This window comes from Cebidichthys violaceus, unplaced genomic scaffold, assembly GCF_023349555.1.
Source record: "Cebidichthys violaceus isolate CVI_PGR_0920_01 unplaced genomic scaffold, fCebVio1.0.p SCAF_67, whole genome shotgun sequence".
NCBI classification, from domain to species: Eukaryota; Metazoa; Chordata; class Actinopteri; order Perciformes; family Stichaeidae; genus Cebidichthys; species Cebidichthys violaceus.
This window is the reverse complement of record NW_027176894.1, coordinates 372257-388276: the sequence shown is the minus strand read 5'-3', so window position 1 is coordinate 388276 and position 16020 is coordinate 372257. Positions and strand designations below refer to the sequence as shown.

At 47.4% G+C, this 16020-nt stretch overlaps 1 protein-coding gene across 3 annotated transcripts in view; it reads left to right on the top strand.

Annotated features, from left to right (window-relative positions):
* Positions 1 to 15992, top strand: part of LOC137890596 (zinc finger E-box-binding homeobox 1-like) — a 50392-nt gene extending 34400 nt beyond the window's left edge. For all 3 annotated transcript variants that reach the window (XM_068734737.1, XM_068734739.1, XM_068734738.1), the window contains exons 3-8: positions 10046 to 10198; positions 10428 to 10630; positions 11162 to 11288; positions 11686 to 13460; positions 13892 to 14072; positions 14232 to 15992. In XM_068734737.1, the coding sequence (XP_068590838.1) occupies positions 10046 to 10198; positions 10428 to 10630; positions 11162 to 11288; positions 11686 to 13460; positions 13892 to 14072; positions 14232 to 15358 (3566 nt within the window). In that variant the 3' untranslated portion in view covers positions 15359 to 15992. The remainder of the gene's footprint in view (positions 1 to 10045; positions 10199 to 10427; positions 10631 to 11161; positions 11289 to 11685; positions 13461 to 13891; positions 14073 to 14231) is intronic.
* Positions 15993 to 16020: the final 28 nt, after the last annotated feature.

Sequence of the window (16020 nt, the reverse complement as noted above, 5' to 3'; positions counted from 1 at the left end):
GGTCCGCCCCACCGGCTTACCCAAGCTGTCGCCACACAGCTCTTGCATGCAGGGAAGTTCAACTTTCACGCCGCTGCGCCTCGGGAGATGTAGTTCGTGTTAATTGCACAGGTTCTCCCAGACTGTCTGCAGAGTTAAATCAACAAAGCTGGACTTTTTTTTTCCCGGAACAGGGATCGCCGCTAATGTGCACGGAAAAAAAAGAAAAAAAAAGTCCTACGGCTCGCACGTGCAATTCTCCATCATCGCCGTAAATCAACCTTTTAAAGGGATTCATATCGGAGCGGGTCGGCTCAGCGTTCGACAGCACCATCGTCTTTATGCGGCCGTGCGTCGGCTCGTCTGTTTCGGTGGCTACGTGAGAACAGGTGGTGAAGATTATCCACGCAACTGTTCTCAAGTGGAACCAAATCAGGACAGAGGCAGACTTGTGTTCTCTGTGGTGGTTTGTGCATTATTTTTGAAACGGCGCTTCATTCGCCTGAGTGCAAATACAATGCACGTTTTTTTGAAGTCCCCACCTGTTCACCGAGTAATGCGTTGGTGTGTGTGTGTGTGTGTGAGTGTGTGGAAGAGCCCGAAGCGCGAGTCAGCCGATCGCGGCGTGTGTGTGTGTGTGTGTGTGTGTGTGTGTGTGTGTGTGTGTGTGTGTGTGGTGATGTTTTCAGATCAGCGGCGAAGTGAAGAGCAGATAGAGAAACGGGCGAAGAGGCAGAAGGAGGGGAAGTAAGCACGTCTGAGGAATAGACACGCTTCAATATTGTATAATCTGGCCCGTCATGCAGAGAGGGGGTTTCTGTATAATCTGCAGCTCTCACATCCATAACAAATCCCATACATTCCCTAACAGGCTGGACACCTTTCACAAATACAGCAGGGCTCCAGAGGGCTGAGCTGCTGTGCAGCCACAACTTTGAGCCATTATTACTGCGCTAGATAAAGACATGGCGTTCTGCAGTTGAATACTTGTGTTATTTACACATATCGCAGCCTTCCACTGAACATTTAATGCTTCTGTGTGTGTGTGTGTGTGTGTGTGTGTGTGTGTGTGTGTGGTCTGAGCTCTGTAGAATCAGAATGAGGTTCATTGCCAAACATGTTTTCATGTGACACAATAAACACCTCAATGCAAATATAGAAAGGAAAATGACAATAAAAATATGAAAAATCCTATAACAAATATGTAATACAACTTAATATGAACACTTGTACGATGCAACTCCCGCATTCCATGACAGAGAAGACTGAAGTCGACGTCACTAACGGCATATGTTCTGTTATGTGGGTCAACTGTCTGCGTGAGACAGGGTTGTGTTGTTTGGTGTGACGGCAGGATTCACAATGCAACTACAACAGGGTCGTTCTACACAATGCAACTACAACAGGGTCGTTCTACACAATGCAACTACAACAGGGGTCGTTCTACACAATGCAACTACAACAGGGTCGTTCTACACAATGCAACTACAACAGGGTCGTTCTACACAATGCAACTACAACAGGGTCGTTCTACACAATGCAACTACAAGATTACTGAGCGATGAGTGTAATCAGTCAGAGAAGTGGAGCTCATGGAATACATAGAAACGACCAAATTGTTGTCAAATTGGTGATTTTTAGTTCAACCTTTTGATGACGTGTTGTCGGACTTATGTTCTGATGTTTACGTATTGTACAACCTGCGAGAGGTTTCTCTCTCTTCTAGCTTTGTAGATCAACTTTCTTTTTGTATTTTCAATTGATCAATACTCTTCTGGCTTATTTTTGATTATTCTGTGGAAAAAAAAGACAATTAATTAAGAAAAGAATCAACGTTGCGTTATTCTTCTTCTTCTATGTAAACAAATAGTCTGTCTTGAGCAGCAATACAAAAAGTTCCCAAAATCATTAAAATACATTAGCAGCTAAACAATTAGCTTAGCCATTAGCTTTCATTTATTAGCCTATTCTTATGATCAAGCACCAACTTGTTGTGCTGGAACGCAGTAAACTGAACCTGCAGATAGAACATTCGGGACACAGATTGCAACCAAGATTTGATCGGATCCATCTGGCGGCGTGAACCTGCAAGATCACCGTTTTCACGCAGCGTACCTGTTCTTCTGCCTGCTCTCTCTCTCTCTCTCCCTCTCTCTCTCTCTCTCTCTCCCTCTCTCTCTCTCTCTCTCTCTCTCTCTCTCTCCTCTCTCCTCTCTCTCTCTCCTCTCTCTCTTCTTCTCTCTCTCTCTCTCTCTCTCTCTCTCTCTCTCTCTCTCTCCCTCTCTCTCTCTCTCTCTCTCCCCCTCTCCTCTCTCTCTCTCTCTCTCTCTCTCTCTCTCTCTCTCTCTCTCTCTCTCTCTCTCTCTCTCTCTTCTTCTCTCTCTCTCTCTCTCTTTGATCAGATTAGTTCAATCTTCCTCTCAGCCTTGGGGAACGCCTGCTCGCTCACACAGCCAGATGTTCTGCTCTCCTCTGACTTTCTGTACAACACTGCGTCCTAATGACAGACTCACACACACACACACAACACACACACACACGAAGCATCCCATCCTCCCTCTGTATGGAATCACAGTGACGAGCTCGATCATCATTCCTTGTCATCTCTGGCGTCGCTGTTACAAAATGAATGACTGAGGTTTTACCCAAAACGATGCGAAGTCTGAAGAAATATTACATCCGTCTAATGTGAGCTATTGAATTATTAGAGTATCATAAACAGAATGGGGCTTATTACGATGTCTTGCCACATATTCCAGTAATGTACGCTCTATATTTATTAGAATTTGATGTTATTTTCTGCATAAATTAACATACACACCTACTATACTGACACCTTTTTTAATGCATCTTATTACAACATCTTTTTGATTGCAGCTAATAATTAATAATCTGCTGATTTTTGTATGAATTGATTATTTATTTGGTCTATAAAATGTCATCAAATTGTGAAAAATAGGGAACATTCATTTAACATTGTCAAACTAAATGTAACAAATAAATACATGGATATATAGATTTAATGAATTGTTATTTATTATTAAAGGTGGCAGTGTGTAGGATTTGGCGGCATCTAGTGGTGAGGTTGCATATTGCAACCAACTGAGACGTCTCCTGTGCGCCAAGCGTGAAGGAGAATTTTGATTCTTATTTTCTGGTTATTATATACTAAAGAAAAGATACTTCATATTATATTTCAATTTCTACCAATAGATCCCCCAAAATGCCTCACGCTTGTACCTTTAAGATAAATAAATTGTGCACAAGCAGCTTGGTGAAAAATCTTCAAAATTGACAGGAATTACAATTCAAGTTTAACCCTTTTTAATGCATCGACAAACTGGTTAAAACGGTAAACTTGCTTTGTCTGACCAACAGTCTAAAAGCCAAACATGTTTAGCTTCCTCTCACATAATACAAAGGAAAGCAGCAGGACTTTACAATGAAGGCTCTGGAAGAGAAGATGTCTGAGACGTAGATATTAGTGAAATATCTCTTTAATGAGTTTCCTCATTAGCACTGCTGGGGCCGTGTTTGGCTGTGGGGAGTTGAGTCAGCTGAAGTGCTTCTCGTTGGTCTGTGCAGACAGGTCTTATTTGCACTGCATGCCCACTTGTAGATTAACACAGAGCAGGTTTAGTCATGCAGGATGCACCGCGTCTGCTTTTATTAAACTCAGCTAATCAATCAATCTCCTGCTGTCCTTCCTCTCATTCCGCCCCCCTTCTTATAGTTTCAGAAGTTTCACCAGCAGACAGAAAGACTCCTCCTGAAAGGTTTTCACGTCTTTTTCACTTCTGAAACTCTTGAATTTAAAACCTCCAGATAAGCAAAAGTAAGCCAGTTTTGCAGGATCAGCTCTTCGCCACGCAGGCTCGCCTCACAATCCGACCCAAACAACAAAACCACCACGAGATTTAATAAGCCGGGGCAGGGCCGAGTCTGCGTTCAGCAGCGGATGGTCGATTGGCTTGTGTTTACGCCGCTTCTTAATCCTCCGTTCCCCGCGCACGGCTCAGCCTACGCAAGCATCTGCCTTCATCTCAACAGCAGCCAGTTACAGCCAAGCAGGAAATACTAAAACCATGGAGACGGCGAGAAATGTGACACGGAGAGATATTGCTCTGGAGGCTCGTTTCATTGTTTCTGAATAAAGCCTTACATGGTGTGAGCGGTGCTCATGAGCTCTCGCTCTCTTTCACTTTATGTCTCTCTCTCTCTCTCTCTCTCTCTCTCTCTCCTTCTCCTCCGTGTACTTGTTGTTTCTCTGCAAGTCACGGCTCTCTTTTCATCTCTTTATGTTCTTCCAGCTTGTCTTCTTTGCCTTTTGTTTCCCTTCTTTCCTCTCCTCTTCTTCTCTTCTCCTCTTCTTCTCTTCTCCTCTTCCCTTCTCCTCTTCCCTTCTTCTCTTCTCCTCTTCTTCTCTTCTCCTCCTCTTCTCTTCTTCTCTTCTTCTCTTCTCCTCTTCTTCCGCTCACATATTGCGTGAAAGCCTCTCCTCTGTGTTTGCAGTGATGGGTGGCGCTCCGGCTTATTATTAGCCGTTAATTATCCACAGAGTGGTTTTTTTTTGCTGAGCTTGTTGTTGTTCGGTAAACCTTGACGTTAGCGTCGCTTATTTGACTTTTCTTTTCTTTCTTGGCGTGTGGAAAAGCCAACTTTTCTAACTTGTCAGGCGTCTTCCTCTCTTTGCTCCGGCACAGTGTTTCCTGATCGTCTTCTCTGCCGTTTCCACATCACCTCATGTGATCTGGAATGGCTGCCAGACATTCGGAAGAGATCGACCTCTGATGTTATGGAACACATACGCACACGTTAAATACTCTAGAAATGAAACCAAATAAACGCATTCATGAGTCAACAGGCTCTCTCTCTCTCATCCGTTAAACAGACAGAGTGTTTGCTAGCCTTTCATATTAGCATCAGTGGTTTAATTAGGCTACAGGGATCACAACAATACCAACATTCAGGCTCTCTCATGTGGCTCAAATGTTTATTGGAGATATAAAAGTTAAATAAAAGATTATGACGCGACCCATAGGAAACCTCCTGCGACCCACCTGTGGGTCCCGAGGGAATGGGTCTTTGGGAATGACTGCTCTAGAAACAGAAGACAGCGATTGCATACAGCTGTTGTTACTGGAGCCTGACATCAGCATGACGTATACTAATGGCCACCTCTAGCTGACGAGCAACAAGAAGTGACGGTACAGATATGCATTTGTTTGGCGTAACATAAGGAACTCGATAGATTTATTTCTCGAGCTGTGAAATGTCCCGCTCAGAGCATATCGAGGTCACAGTTTGTAGATTCAAAAGGGTTCTTATCAAATCTGTTCATTGTTATTGGCTGATATATTTAGAAAAATATATTCAGCCTAAATACCCAGTATCAGACGGACTCTACGTGGTATTCTGGATCTGTTTTCCTTTTTTTAGAGCACTTTGTAATCTCTTCTTATAAGTTCTGTAGAAACAAATGTAATTATTGTTACTACGAGGTCGGAGGTCAGGCCAAATAACCAAATAACCAAATCATCATCCAGCTAACCGACGTATCTACAGATGAATACTTTATGTAAACAGATTTACCAACATGGTGATGTGAGTGAGTGCGCTAGATGTTTGTTCTTTTTTCCCTCATATTATCTTGTTTTTATGGACCTCTGCTCATATTCATCCATCGGCTCCTCGGATCGGTTGTCGATCCCTTTTTCTTTCCATTCATTCCTGTCGGAAACCTATCTTTGGTTTCAGCCTCCCTAGAATTCCAGGAATTAAAAAAAAAAAAAGAGAGAGAGAGATCTGAAGCCTGGCTCGGTTTTTTTAAAAAAAAGTCCGTCCCAGTTCCTCAAAAGTCCATGGAATGTCTTGTTTTGTCACATACATGAATATTCAGTTTAATATGATACCAAGAAGAGAAAAGCAGGAAATCTCCAGATTCTAGAGCCTGAAAACGGCGTTTTCCTGCCATTTCTGCATGAAAAATGACTTCAACAACTGTCAATCAACCAATCGACTAGTCAGATGTTGCGGCTCCTCTTCTTCTTGGGACGCCGTCTGAACGTTTCTCGGTCTGTTGCCGGCGTTGCTTGCAGCAGTATGGTGCTGAGTTGTGTGGCCTGAGCAGAATGTGCAGCGCTGAGCCGAGGGAAGTAGTTCATTTACTGTCTTGATGGCTGTTTTTTGAACCCTTGACCCTCACGGTCAGCTGATGCAGGACAGTGAACTATAAACGGACCAACACACCGACAGACACCTTCCACACTGAGTTTATAAAGGCGTAGTCAGAACGGGGAACTTGAAGGAACGTGATCGGTTCTTTGGGGGTCACGGAACCAGAGAGCACCGTGATGTTTCTGACCTTACAGCCGCGCCTGCAGCAGAAACCTTCCTGCTCACGCTCCTTTAGAGAAACATTAACGAACCAGGAAGGAGCGCCGTCTTTAGAGTGCGCAGGAGCTCCGGCGGTGTTGGAGGGGAGTCGTGGAAAAGTCACGAAACCGTTGAGCCACGTCGGGAACCCTTCAAAGGCTTCGCGTGATCTGTTTTTTTGGGGGGGGGATTGTCTTGACTCCTTTCTCTCCTCCCCGTCTTGAGGGGAGAGAGGAGAAAGCAGGGGAGAGAGAGAGAGAGAGAGAGCAGCTGGTGTTGAATTGGTCCTCCGGTGAGAGATTAGTATCCGCTACTCCCCCTGCAGTCTGGGCCGCACTGCAGCTCCGATCCATCCTGCCTTATAAATTCACCACGGACTCGCTGTGACAGGTTCTGGCAAGGTATACGAGTGCAGCGCTCTGTGTGTGTGTGTGTGTGTGTGTGTGTGTGTGTGTGTGTGTGTGTGTGTGTGTGTGCGTCTGCACTGGGTACTTGTGAATAACTCCCATTGAGTGTGTGTGTGTGTGTGTGTGTGTGTGTGTGTGTGTGTGCCACGTGATTTCCTGTTTTCATTCCTTTCTGATATCCCACATGTGTGTGTGTGTGTGTGTGTGTGTGTGTGTGTGTGTGTGTGTGTGTGTGTGTGTGTGTTTGCGGGGTCCTGGTCGTCATTACTGCGTGGCTTACTGTGAGGCATTAAGTGTGATTGTAGAGTGCGGTGGGAAAATATGCAGCGAGGTGTATCGGCGACGGGGTAGGAGGGGTGAGGGAGGGAAATGAAGCAAAGGAGGGAGGTGAGGAGCAGAGACAAGAGGAGAGGAAAGAAAAAAGGATTGAAAGAAGAGATGACGGCGCAGCGATAGATGGAGGGACAGAAGCTACAAGAGCAAATGGAGAGAGGGCCGAGAAGTGAGAGGAATGGCAAAGGAGTGAGGAGGGAGAGGTAGGACGAGAGAGCGAAGGAGGGAAGTGAAGTAAGCAAGAGGGAGGAGGACAAAAACAGAGTCGGGCAGAGGAAGACATCCATAACAGAGCTGTCAGATACTGTCGTCCTCTGGTTGTTTTTGTCCACATTAAATGTCTGAACAATTATAAAAACATTTCTTTTTATCTGATGGCAAAGCTGCACGTCTGTTCATCGCACATCCTGTTCGTCTTGAAAGCTGGAACAACTCGTGGATTGTCAGACATAACTATGTTCATGTTTCATTCGCCACTGAAGTCGCACAGAAATGTCAAACTTTTCTCTGGTCCAACCTCTGAACCGTGAGGATTTTGCTGCTTTTCTTTGTGAGATTGTGAGCTGAATATCTGAGGGTTTGACTGTCGCGATCACTACTTTGTGTTGGACGACATTGTTTGTCATTTTATGCCACTGATATGATGATATAATAATAATAATGTTAAGTGCAGATGAAGGGACGGAAGCAGCACGGCCGAGAGCGTCCACTCGGGTATTTTCTTTTCTCCTATAAATCTGCTGTTTGTTCATCATGTCTGACTAAAATGCTGACATTCTTATGTAAAAATGTGTCATACGATAAGACAAAAATCAGCAGACAGGTATCCAGGTTAATGACAACACTCGTTTAAAATGTCTGAGTCCCTTTAAGATGTATTCAAACCTTCTGGCTCGGTGTGAAGTCCAAATCAACGCTGAAGCTGCTGCTGCTGTCAGTGTAGGGAGAGAAAGAGAGGAAGGAGTGAAACGGGAAGAAAAGGGATGAAGAGGAGAAGAGACAGGAGGTGACAGACTAGTAAGTTAAGGGGGAGAAAGGAGGCGGTAACAAGAGAAAGAGGGATGAGTCAGGAGAGAAAGGAGCTTGATGAAAGTTAGATGAGCGCGCCTCCGAGGGGGGAAAAAAGAGAGCGATTTGGAAATCTTTTTGGATGAGATCATGGGAAGCCGAGATCTGTGCGTTTAACATGAGGCTTTAGCGGGACTCTGGCCTGGTGCCTCCTCTCCTTCATGAACACACACACACACACACACACACACACACAGCTGCACCTGTCCCTGACGGAAGAGGCGTGGCCTTTGGCACGGGTCCCACCTGCAGTTAAAATGCCCGATCCATCCCATGGCTGCTTGTTCTTATCGCAGCGTTTTCACACAGTGAGGTAACGTCTCTGCTCCGTGTGGATCATTACACAACACAACAATAGGCCTTAGTCAAGAGGGAAAGGAGGGAATGAAGACAGCGAACGGAGGATAAGGACACACGTGGAACACATTAATAACACGTCTAAAATATGAACCACGTATCCAACAATATCGCTTCAACAGTGTGGCCTCTGCTTTACGCCTCTCTTGACTTTAAACGCCAGAGGTGGAACGAAAGATGCTATCCGGGTGCATTGTGGGAAATGTAGGATACCACTGTTTTTCGGAGCTTTGTTTTTTAACATGTACATGTAATCTGTCGGTGTTGCACATACAGTATTACAATCATACAGTCCATGTATATCCAGTCAGTATTTATTTATTTGCACTATTTACATTGTTTACACTTGTATATAGTTTTATCTCTTCATTTATTGCTGGTCATTGGTGCTTTTATAACACATGTATATTTAAAGCTATGTTTGCTGCTTGTAACAGTCCTGTCTGTTCTTTATCTTTAAAGGAGCGCCGCACTCAATCGCTTTTAAATCATTGACCCGTCATAGACTGCTTTCATTCCCGCTATTGTTTCTTCTAAAGCCTGAAAGTCGATGTCAGAGTTGTTAGACTGTGATGCTGTAAGTGTTCACAGATGGACGGACCAAACCCAAGCCGTCGTGAGTCTTAATGGAGTCAGCTGGACACGTGGTGCTGTTCAAACCCTCTCTTTCTGCTCTATAGTCTTCGCCGTAACGCCACGGAGAGTCCAGCCCTCACGTCAACCTTCTTCACGTCTTATCGCAGCTTGTGGTGGGCGATGGCGCTTTCTAGGAGGTTTTTTTTCAGCTCATGCGTTCAGACTATCAAACACTGTCCCGCAGGTCATGGCTGTCTCCACAGGGCAGCCATTACATTCACAGCACTTTTCTGTAGTGTTCTTTTCACCTGAGCCTGCTAGGCAATCGTTTATTTTATCTTTGAAACGTTCGCCTTCGGTTTCGCACAGGAAAGGGGTCGAGGAGAGTCGTGACGGCTGAATCGTCGGAGTGGTTTTACTTCCGTTCTCTTCGCCTCTCTCATGCCGTCCTGTAGTCGGGGTTCAGCCTCTCCTGAAGGTGTGAAGAGTTCACCGTGTTTGGCCAACGTCCAGCTTTTCTATAGCTTTCTGGTTTTCCTCTTTTTACTCCGTCTTGTTGACTCCTGTTCCTTCAGAGCGTCACTAGTTGGGCAGGTGGTTGTTTTGTGACCTTTGGACAATAAACCTATTTTCGAAAATTGTGCTCCCCAGGCTTTGATTTTAGGAATATAAATGTGTTCAAGAGAGGAAGATGAGCGTCACAGGGAATCATAAAGAGGCCCTGTGGCGCTCTCTAGTGGAGCTGCTGCAACACAACGTTCACATTCAGCCGCTGACAGAGAGGCTTTTCTAAATACCTCTACAGAGTTACTTGGATGGACACTCTTTGTCACTCTGCTCCCCTGTATATATCTAAAACCTTGTGTGTGTGTGTGTGTGTGTGTGTGTGTGTGTGTGTGTGTGTGTGTGTGTGTGTGTGTGTGTGTGTGTGTGTGTGTGTGTGTTTTTAGTGAAGGAGGAGTATGTGTCAGAAGAGGAAGAGGAGGCTGAGAAGGACGCTCTAGTGGACGAGATTCTCCAGCAGGGAGACACAGCCGTCATCTACCCTGAAGCCCCGGATGATGAGCACAGTCCGGCAGAGACGGGGGGCGCCGATGAAAACGGTAACATTTACACACTGAACGCTGCTCACTCATCTCAGTGGATAATTAGCCATTATTCAAGCTTCCCTTCACAAAGATATGTCCACTGAATTAGGGACTTTATGCAAGTGAGCCAAGGGTCGCACAGGTGTGGGTGGGAGTGGGCCTCAGGAGCTCTTCCACTCTGTGACGATGGGAGAAGTTAAGCGTCACCCCTCCTTGTTCCTCTCCTTGTCGTCTCCCGTCTCAGGCACCCCAGACTCCTTCTCCCAGTTGCACACTTGCCCCTACTGCTCCCGGGGCTACAAGCGCAACGCCTCGCTGAAGGAGCACATCAAGTATCGCCACGAGACCAGCGAGGACAACTACAGCTGCACGCACTGCAGCTACACCTTCACCTACCGCTCGCAGCTGGAGAGGCACATGAGCCACCACAGGGGCACCAGGGAGCAGGTAAACACCGGGACCTGAAGAGCGTTTTTAAAACTGTGGGAGAGCTAATCATTCCTGACAAAAGCACAGTCCATGACCTGCCTCTCAAATATATTAAAAAAGGCTGGAAAAGTCTTAGTGTATGAAGTGTATTTGTCTTTGGAAGTCTTATATTATGGCTTGATAATTCCTAGTAACAACGATTTTCTGTTTTGACTGAAATTGGCTGGTTTTATATAGTTTTTTGGGGGTTTTGTAAGTGCTCGTCACCTGACGAATTCATCGACGTTGCGGTCTGCTTTCATTGCGCTGTGATTTATTATTCATTCAAAATCAACACGCAACTTAATCTGCAAATCCAGTCATAAACTTAAACCTCTGCATAGATAATCAATGTTCCTCTGAAACCTTTAAGGAAATATCGATTTTTCCTTTTGTTTTTAAGAAGCTCCTAGCTTTACTAAACAGCTCATGTTCACAATAGAAAAAGGAAGACCTCTGACTTCTGTCTACTTCACCGTCCTCCTCGACTATTCTTTTTGTCTGTCTCAGCGTCACGTTTCCCAGTCGACAGGTGGATCAGGAGGAACAGGTGGAACCCGCAAGTTCAAGTGTACCGAATGTTCCAAGGCCTTCAAGTACAAGCACCACCTGAAGGAGCACCTGCGCATTCACAGCGGTGAGCTCACCTGTTCAAAACTCCAGGCTAAGTCTTGTCATCACAAGTTGATTAAAGCTCTTTTATGAGGATTTATGTCAGCTACGTCGTCTCTTTCTTGGATGCTCTGTTACAACAGGCTTTCCTTTTATTCATGTGCATGAACCCAAAAGATTACCATAAAAAACAAAAGACTAAGTGTTGGAAATTCAGTCTAAAATTAGGCAAATTGTGGTTTAAAAACAGAAAACTATCTAATCACGGATTAAGTTAATAAGATTGTAAATCTGACCAATAGAGGTACCGTATCCAGTCCCTACTATAAAGAAAATAATTCAAATAAAAATAATCCTAATTGAAGATGTGATAGAGCTTCTCTTTTAACAGTTTTTGTAATTTCTCTGTGTGCTCCTCTTAGGTGAGAAACCGTACGAATGCTCAAACTGCAAGAAGCGATTCTCCCACTCAGGCTCCTACAGCTCCCACATCAGCAGTAAGAAGTGTGTGGGCGCCGCACCTCCCAATGGCGTCCCTCGAACGTCGATCAAATCCCCCGCACCCACCACCCAGACCACCCCGGCTGTAATTGCTCCGGCCCGCATGATTCTTAAAGAGAAGGCCGAAAGCAAACCCCTGCAGGAGCAGCTCCCCGTCACCCAGATCAAATCTGAACCTGTGGAATACGAGTGCAAGCCTGTGATCGCGGCGCCGGCAACTTCAGCCGGTACCAACGGCGTGGTGAACGGAGGGACGGCGCAGCCAGCTGTGGTTCCGGCCGCAACCCTCCCTCAGGGTGTGGCTATGGTCGTCCCAACAGTCGGCCTCATGTCGCCCATCAGCATCAATCTGAGCGACTTGCAGAATGTGCTGAAGGTGGCGATGGATGGAAATGTGCTCAGGCAGGTGCTGGGCACAGCTAACGGGGTGGTGACGCAGGGGAAGCAGGGAATTGTGGTCCAGCAGCCACAGCACCAGATCATCAGCCTGCCGGCCTTTGTGGATCACGACGGCACCACAAAGATCATCATCAACTACAGCATCGGCCCTGCAGCCGCCACCACTGCCACTACCCAGACCGCTGCCATCGTTGCGAAAACCAGTCCTGCTCCCCTTCCCACTGTCACCACTGCTGCAGCCCCCACCCCCACCAAGACAGATAGACCCTCAACCCCAGAGGTGACCGACCTCTCCATCGTGAAGGCGGAGCCAGAGTCGGTGGCCATCGCAGACATGGAGACCGAAGCGGTCACACAGACAGCTCGGATGCCAAAAGTCAACAGCACCAGTACATGTTTACTCTGCGATGACTGTCCCGACAACCTGGAGGCGCTACACCTCCTGCAGCACCGCAAAGCAGCCAATGGGGAGGCCGTCGACTCCGCCGCTTTGGACCCCTCGTTCGCCGCTCTGCTAAGCGAGGCGGGGGTGACGCTGGAGGAGCCACCTGTGGACGACCTCCTCTCGCTCCTCAAGACCTACTTCGCCTCCAACGCCAACCCCAGCGAGGAGGAGCTGACAAAGATCTCAGAGTCCGTGAGCATCCACGTGGATGTGGTCAGAAAGTGGTTTGCGAAGATGAACTCTGGGAACAATGTGGGACAATACCGCAAAAATGCCACGGCGGTTTCAAAAAACACTGAAATCACAAACTCCAGCTCAAAGGACGGCTCGAATCAGAATGGGGCGGCAGAGGAAGACAGTTCCCAAGAAACCGCCAACAAAGACTCATCAGAATCTGGCAGAGCTTCCCCGTCAGACTCCTCACCACTAAGCCTCGACACCGGGGACCTCGTCATCGTTAAGAGCGAGCCTGAAGACCCGGACTTCGTGGACTCTCAGGCCGAGCCGCTCGACCTCTCCCTCCCCAAACAAATCGCAGCAGCGTTGGAAACGACCTCGCCCCCCGCCAAGCAGCAGGAGCATCCCCTGAACCTGACCTGCCTGAGGAAGGAGCAGCTGGAGGGTCGAACCATCTACGTCACCACGCCTCAGACCGGAAGACCTGTTAGCATCGTCACTGCCGCACAGCTGCCCACGTTGGTGGCCATCGCCGGCCAGGGCACGGTGAGCTGTCTCAAGGCCATCAACACCACGACCAAACGCACCATCCTCATCCCGCAGCTCACGTACACCTACGCCACCACGGCCGGCAGCGTCACTGGAGCAAAGACTGTCGTACTGAACGGCCATAAGGTTGGTAGTAGGGTTGGGCCAGCGTTAAAAAAAAAATGCATTTGAATCCAAACACTAGACCGGACTGGTGTACCACATTTTACCACTAGGAGGAGCAGCTTTTCCCTAAATTGAGAATAGCTGGTCCACCTTAAAGTGAGCCTTCTGGGCTTAGCCCTCTCCACTTTTAGTCAGCAGGTGACAAGCACAACACAAGAGCTTATTATCTCATCTTATACCTGTTCTACTACTCTGACCACAGAGCAGCTCCACTGCAGCACCTGAAGTATACGTTTTCAAAGGGAGACATCAACGTCCATCGTTCCAACTTCTTCATTTCAAACAGGGAATCGCTGAGCTAATTTTCCTCACACCAGTGCCGACGCATCAGCCGACGCATTGCATTACATAGTTGGACCACGATGATGAATGTCTTTGTCTTCCATGTGCAGCAGGAGAAGAGGCCGAACAGCAGCTCTGACGGCGTCTCACCAGTGGAGGAGCAGAATGACTCGGATTCGGCCGCACTGATGAAGAAGCGACGGCTGGAAAACGGCGTCTACCCGTGTGACCTTTGCTCCAAAGTCTTCCAGAAGGGCAGCTCCCTGCTCAGGCACAAATATGAACACACAGGTAGGCCTCACGATCAAAAAGACACTTCTTCTACTCTACTTATACTCGATTTTGAGAGCACATAGCAGGATTTGAACCAAACGCAGTTCAGTTTAGTTTGTTATTTTCGAGCAAAGGCCGTACGAGTCCCTGTCCGACTCTTTGTTCTCTCGTCTGCAGGAAAACGGCCCCACGAGTGCAACATCTGCAAGAAGGCCTTCAAACACAAACACCACCTGATCGAACACTCGAGGCTGCACTCCGGTGAGAAACCCTACCAGTGCGACAAGTGCGGGAAGCGTTTCTCTCACTCCGGCTCGTACTCCCAGCACATGAACCACCGCTACTCCTACTGCAAGAAGGACGGGCCGAACTCCGGCTCCGGATCGGGGCCGCGCAGGGTTCAGTCGGAGCTCGACGGCCCCGGCGCCGGACCGCAGTCGGACAGTCGGACCACGACCCCGCCCTCCCAACTGGACTCAGACGAGAGGGAGAGCGAGGAAGAGGACGAGGACGACGAGGCCATGTGTATGGACGACATCCGGGTGGTGCAGGTGGACGACGGTGATTGCGAGATCTACGAGGGGAACTTTGAGGACGACGAGGAGGAGGAGGGAGAGGAGATCGTGGAGGAAGAGGCAGAGGGGGAGGAGATGGTGGAGGAAGACGCGACAGGAGAGGAAGAGGCAGAGGAGATGGTGGAGGAAGACGCGACAGGAGAGGAAGAGGCAGAGGGAGAGGGGGAGCAGGAAGACGCGACAGGAGAGGAAGAGGCAGAGAGGGAGGAGATGGTGGAGGAAGACGTGACAGAAGAGGAAGAGGGAGAGGGGGAGCAGGAAGACGTGACAGAAGAGGAAGAGGGAGAGGGGGAGGGGGAGCAGGAAGACGCGACAGGAGAGGAAGAGGCAGAGAGGGAGGAGACGGTGGAGGAAGACGCGACAGGAGAGGAAGAGGGAGAGGGGGAGGAGATGGTGGAGGAAGACGCGACAGGAGAGGAAGAGGCAGAGGGAGAGGGGGAGCAGGAAGACGTGACAGGAGAGGAAGAGGCAGAGAAGGGGGTGGAGAAGGAAGAGGCAGAGAGGGAGAAGGTGGGCGAGGAGGTTGTTTGTGACGTGGTGGAGGTGGAGGTCGGGGACGATCACATGGAAGACGAAGAGATGGAAGAAACGACTGAAGGAAAGAAGGAAGCGACAGGCGCGGGTACGGAGGAAATGCCAGACTGTGAAGCAAATACGGACAAAAGCGTCAGGGAGGAGTCGGACGGCGCCGAACCCACAGAGGAAGTGGTGACAACAAACGCCAAATAAAAGATGGGAAAATGTCTTCGGGGGAGCTCGAATAGACGAGTCGATTTAAGACAAAACCGCAGAAAAGTCCTGAACGTCTCGGCGGTTGCCTGATCTTAACGGTCCACTACTGTGTACAACAACCCAGGTGTGCCTGAACTTGAAAAAAAAAAAAGAAAAACAAAACAGTGACATTTTATTTTCTTTTTTTTTTTTTCTCTCTCGTGGAAATGAAATATCAGTGTTAAAAATTGTTTATAGAAGTACAGATTTTAAAGCAGAACTCACCCGTCAAACTTGTTACTGAGACATCCCAGGTCGTTTTATCGTTTGTTCGTTTTCATTTGGTCAGTGTTACTAATCTTGTTTTATTGTTTGAGAAACATTTTAACCTGTAAAGATGAGAAAAATTTCTATACCTTTTTATTGCCAATGAAGTTTCCTAAATCAGTATTTTATTGAGTTCTACGAACAAAAACCTCTGCACTACAGTATTCCTGGTTTACCTACGGATACATGCCTCATGCATCGTATGCCCTTCAGTGTTATATACGTACACTAGCTAGCGAGATGTTGTTTGCGTTAGTGTTAGTCTTTGCTAGCTAGCATTACTTTTATTTTTCAGTTTGACTGTTAGCCTTAAGGAAAACTAAGTATTCTTGGGGGGGGGGGGGGGGGTGGTT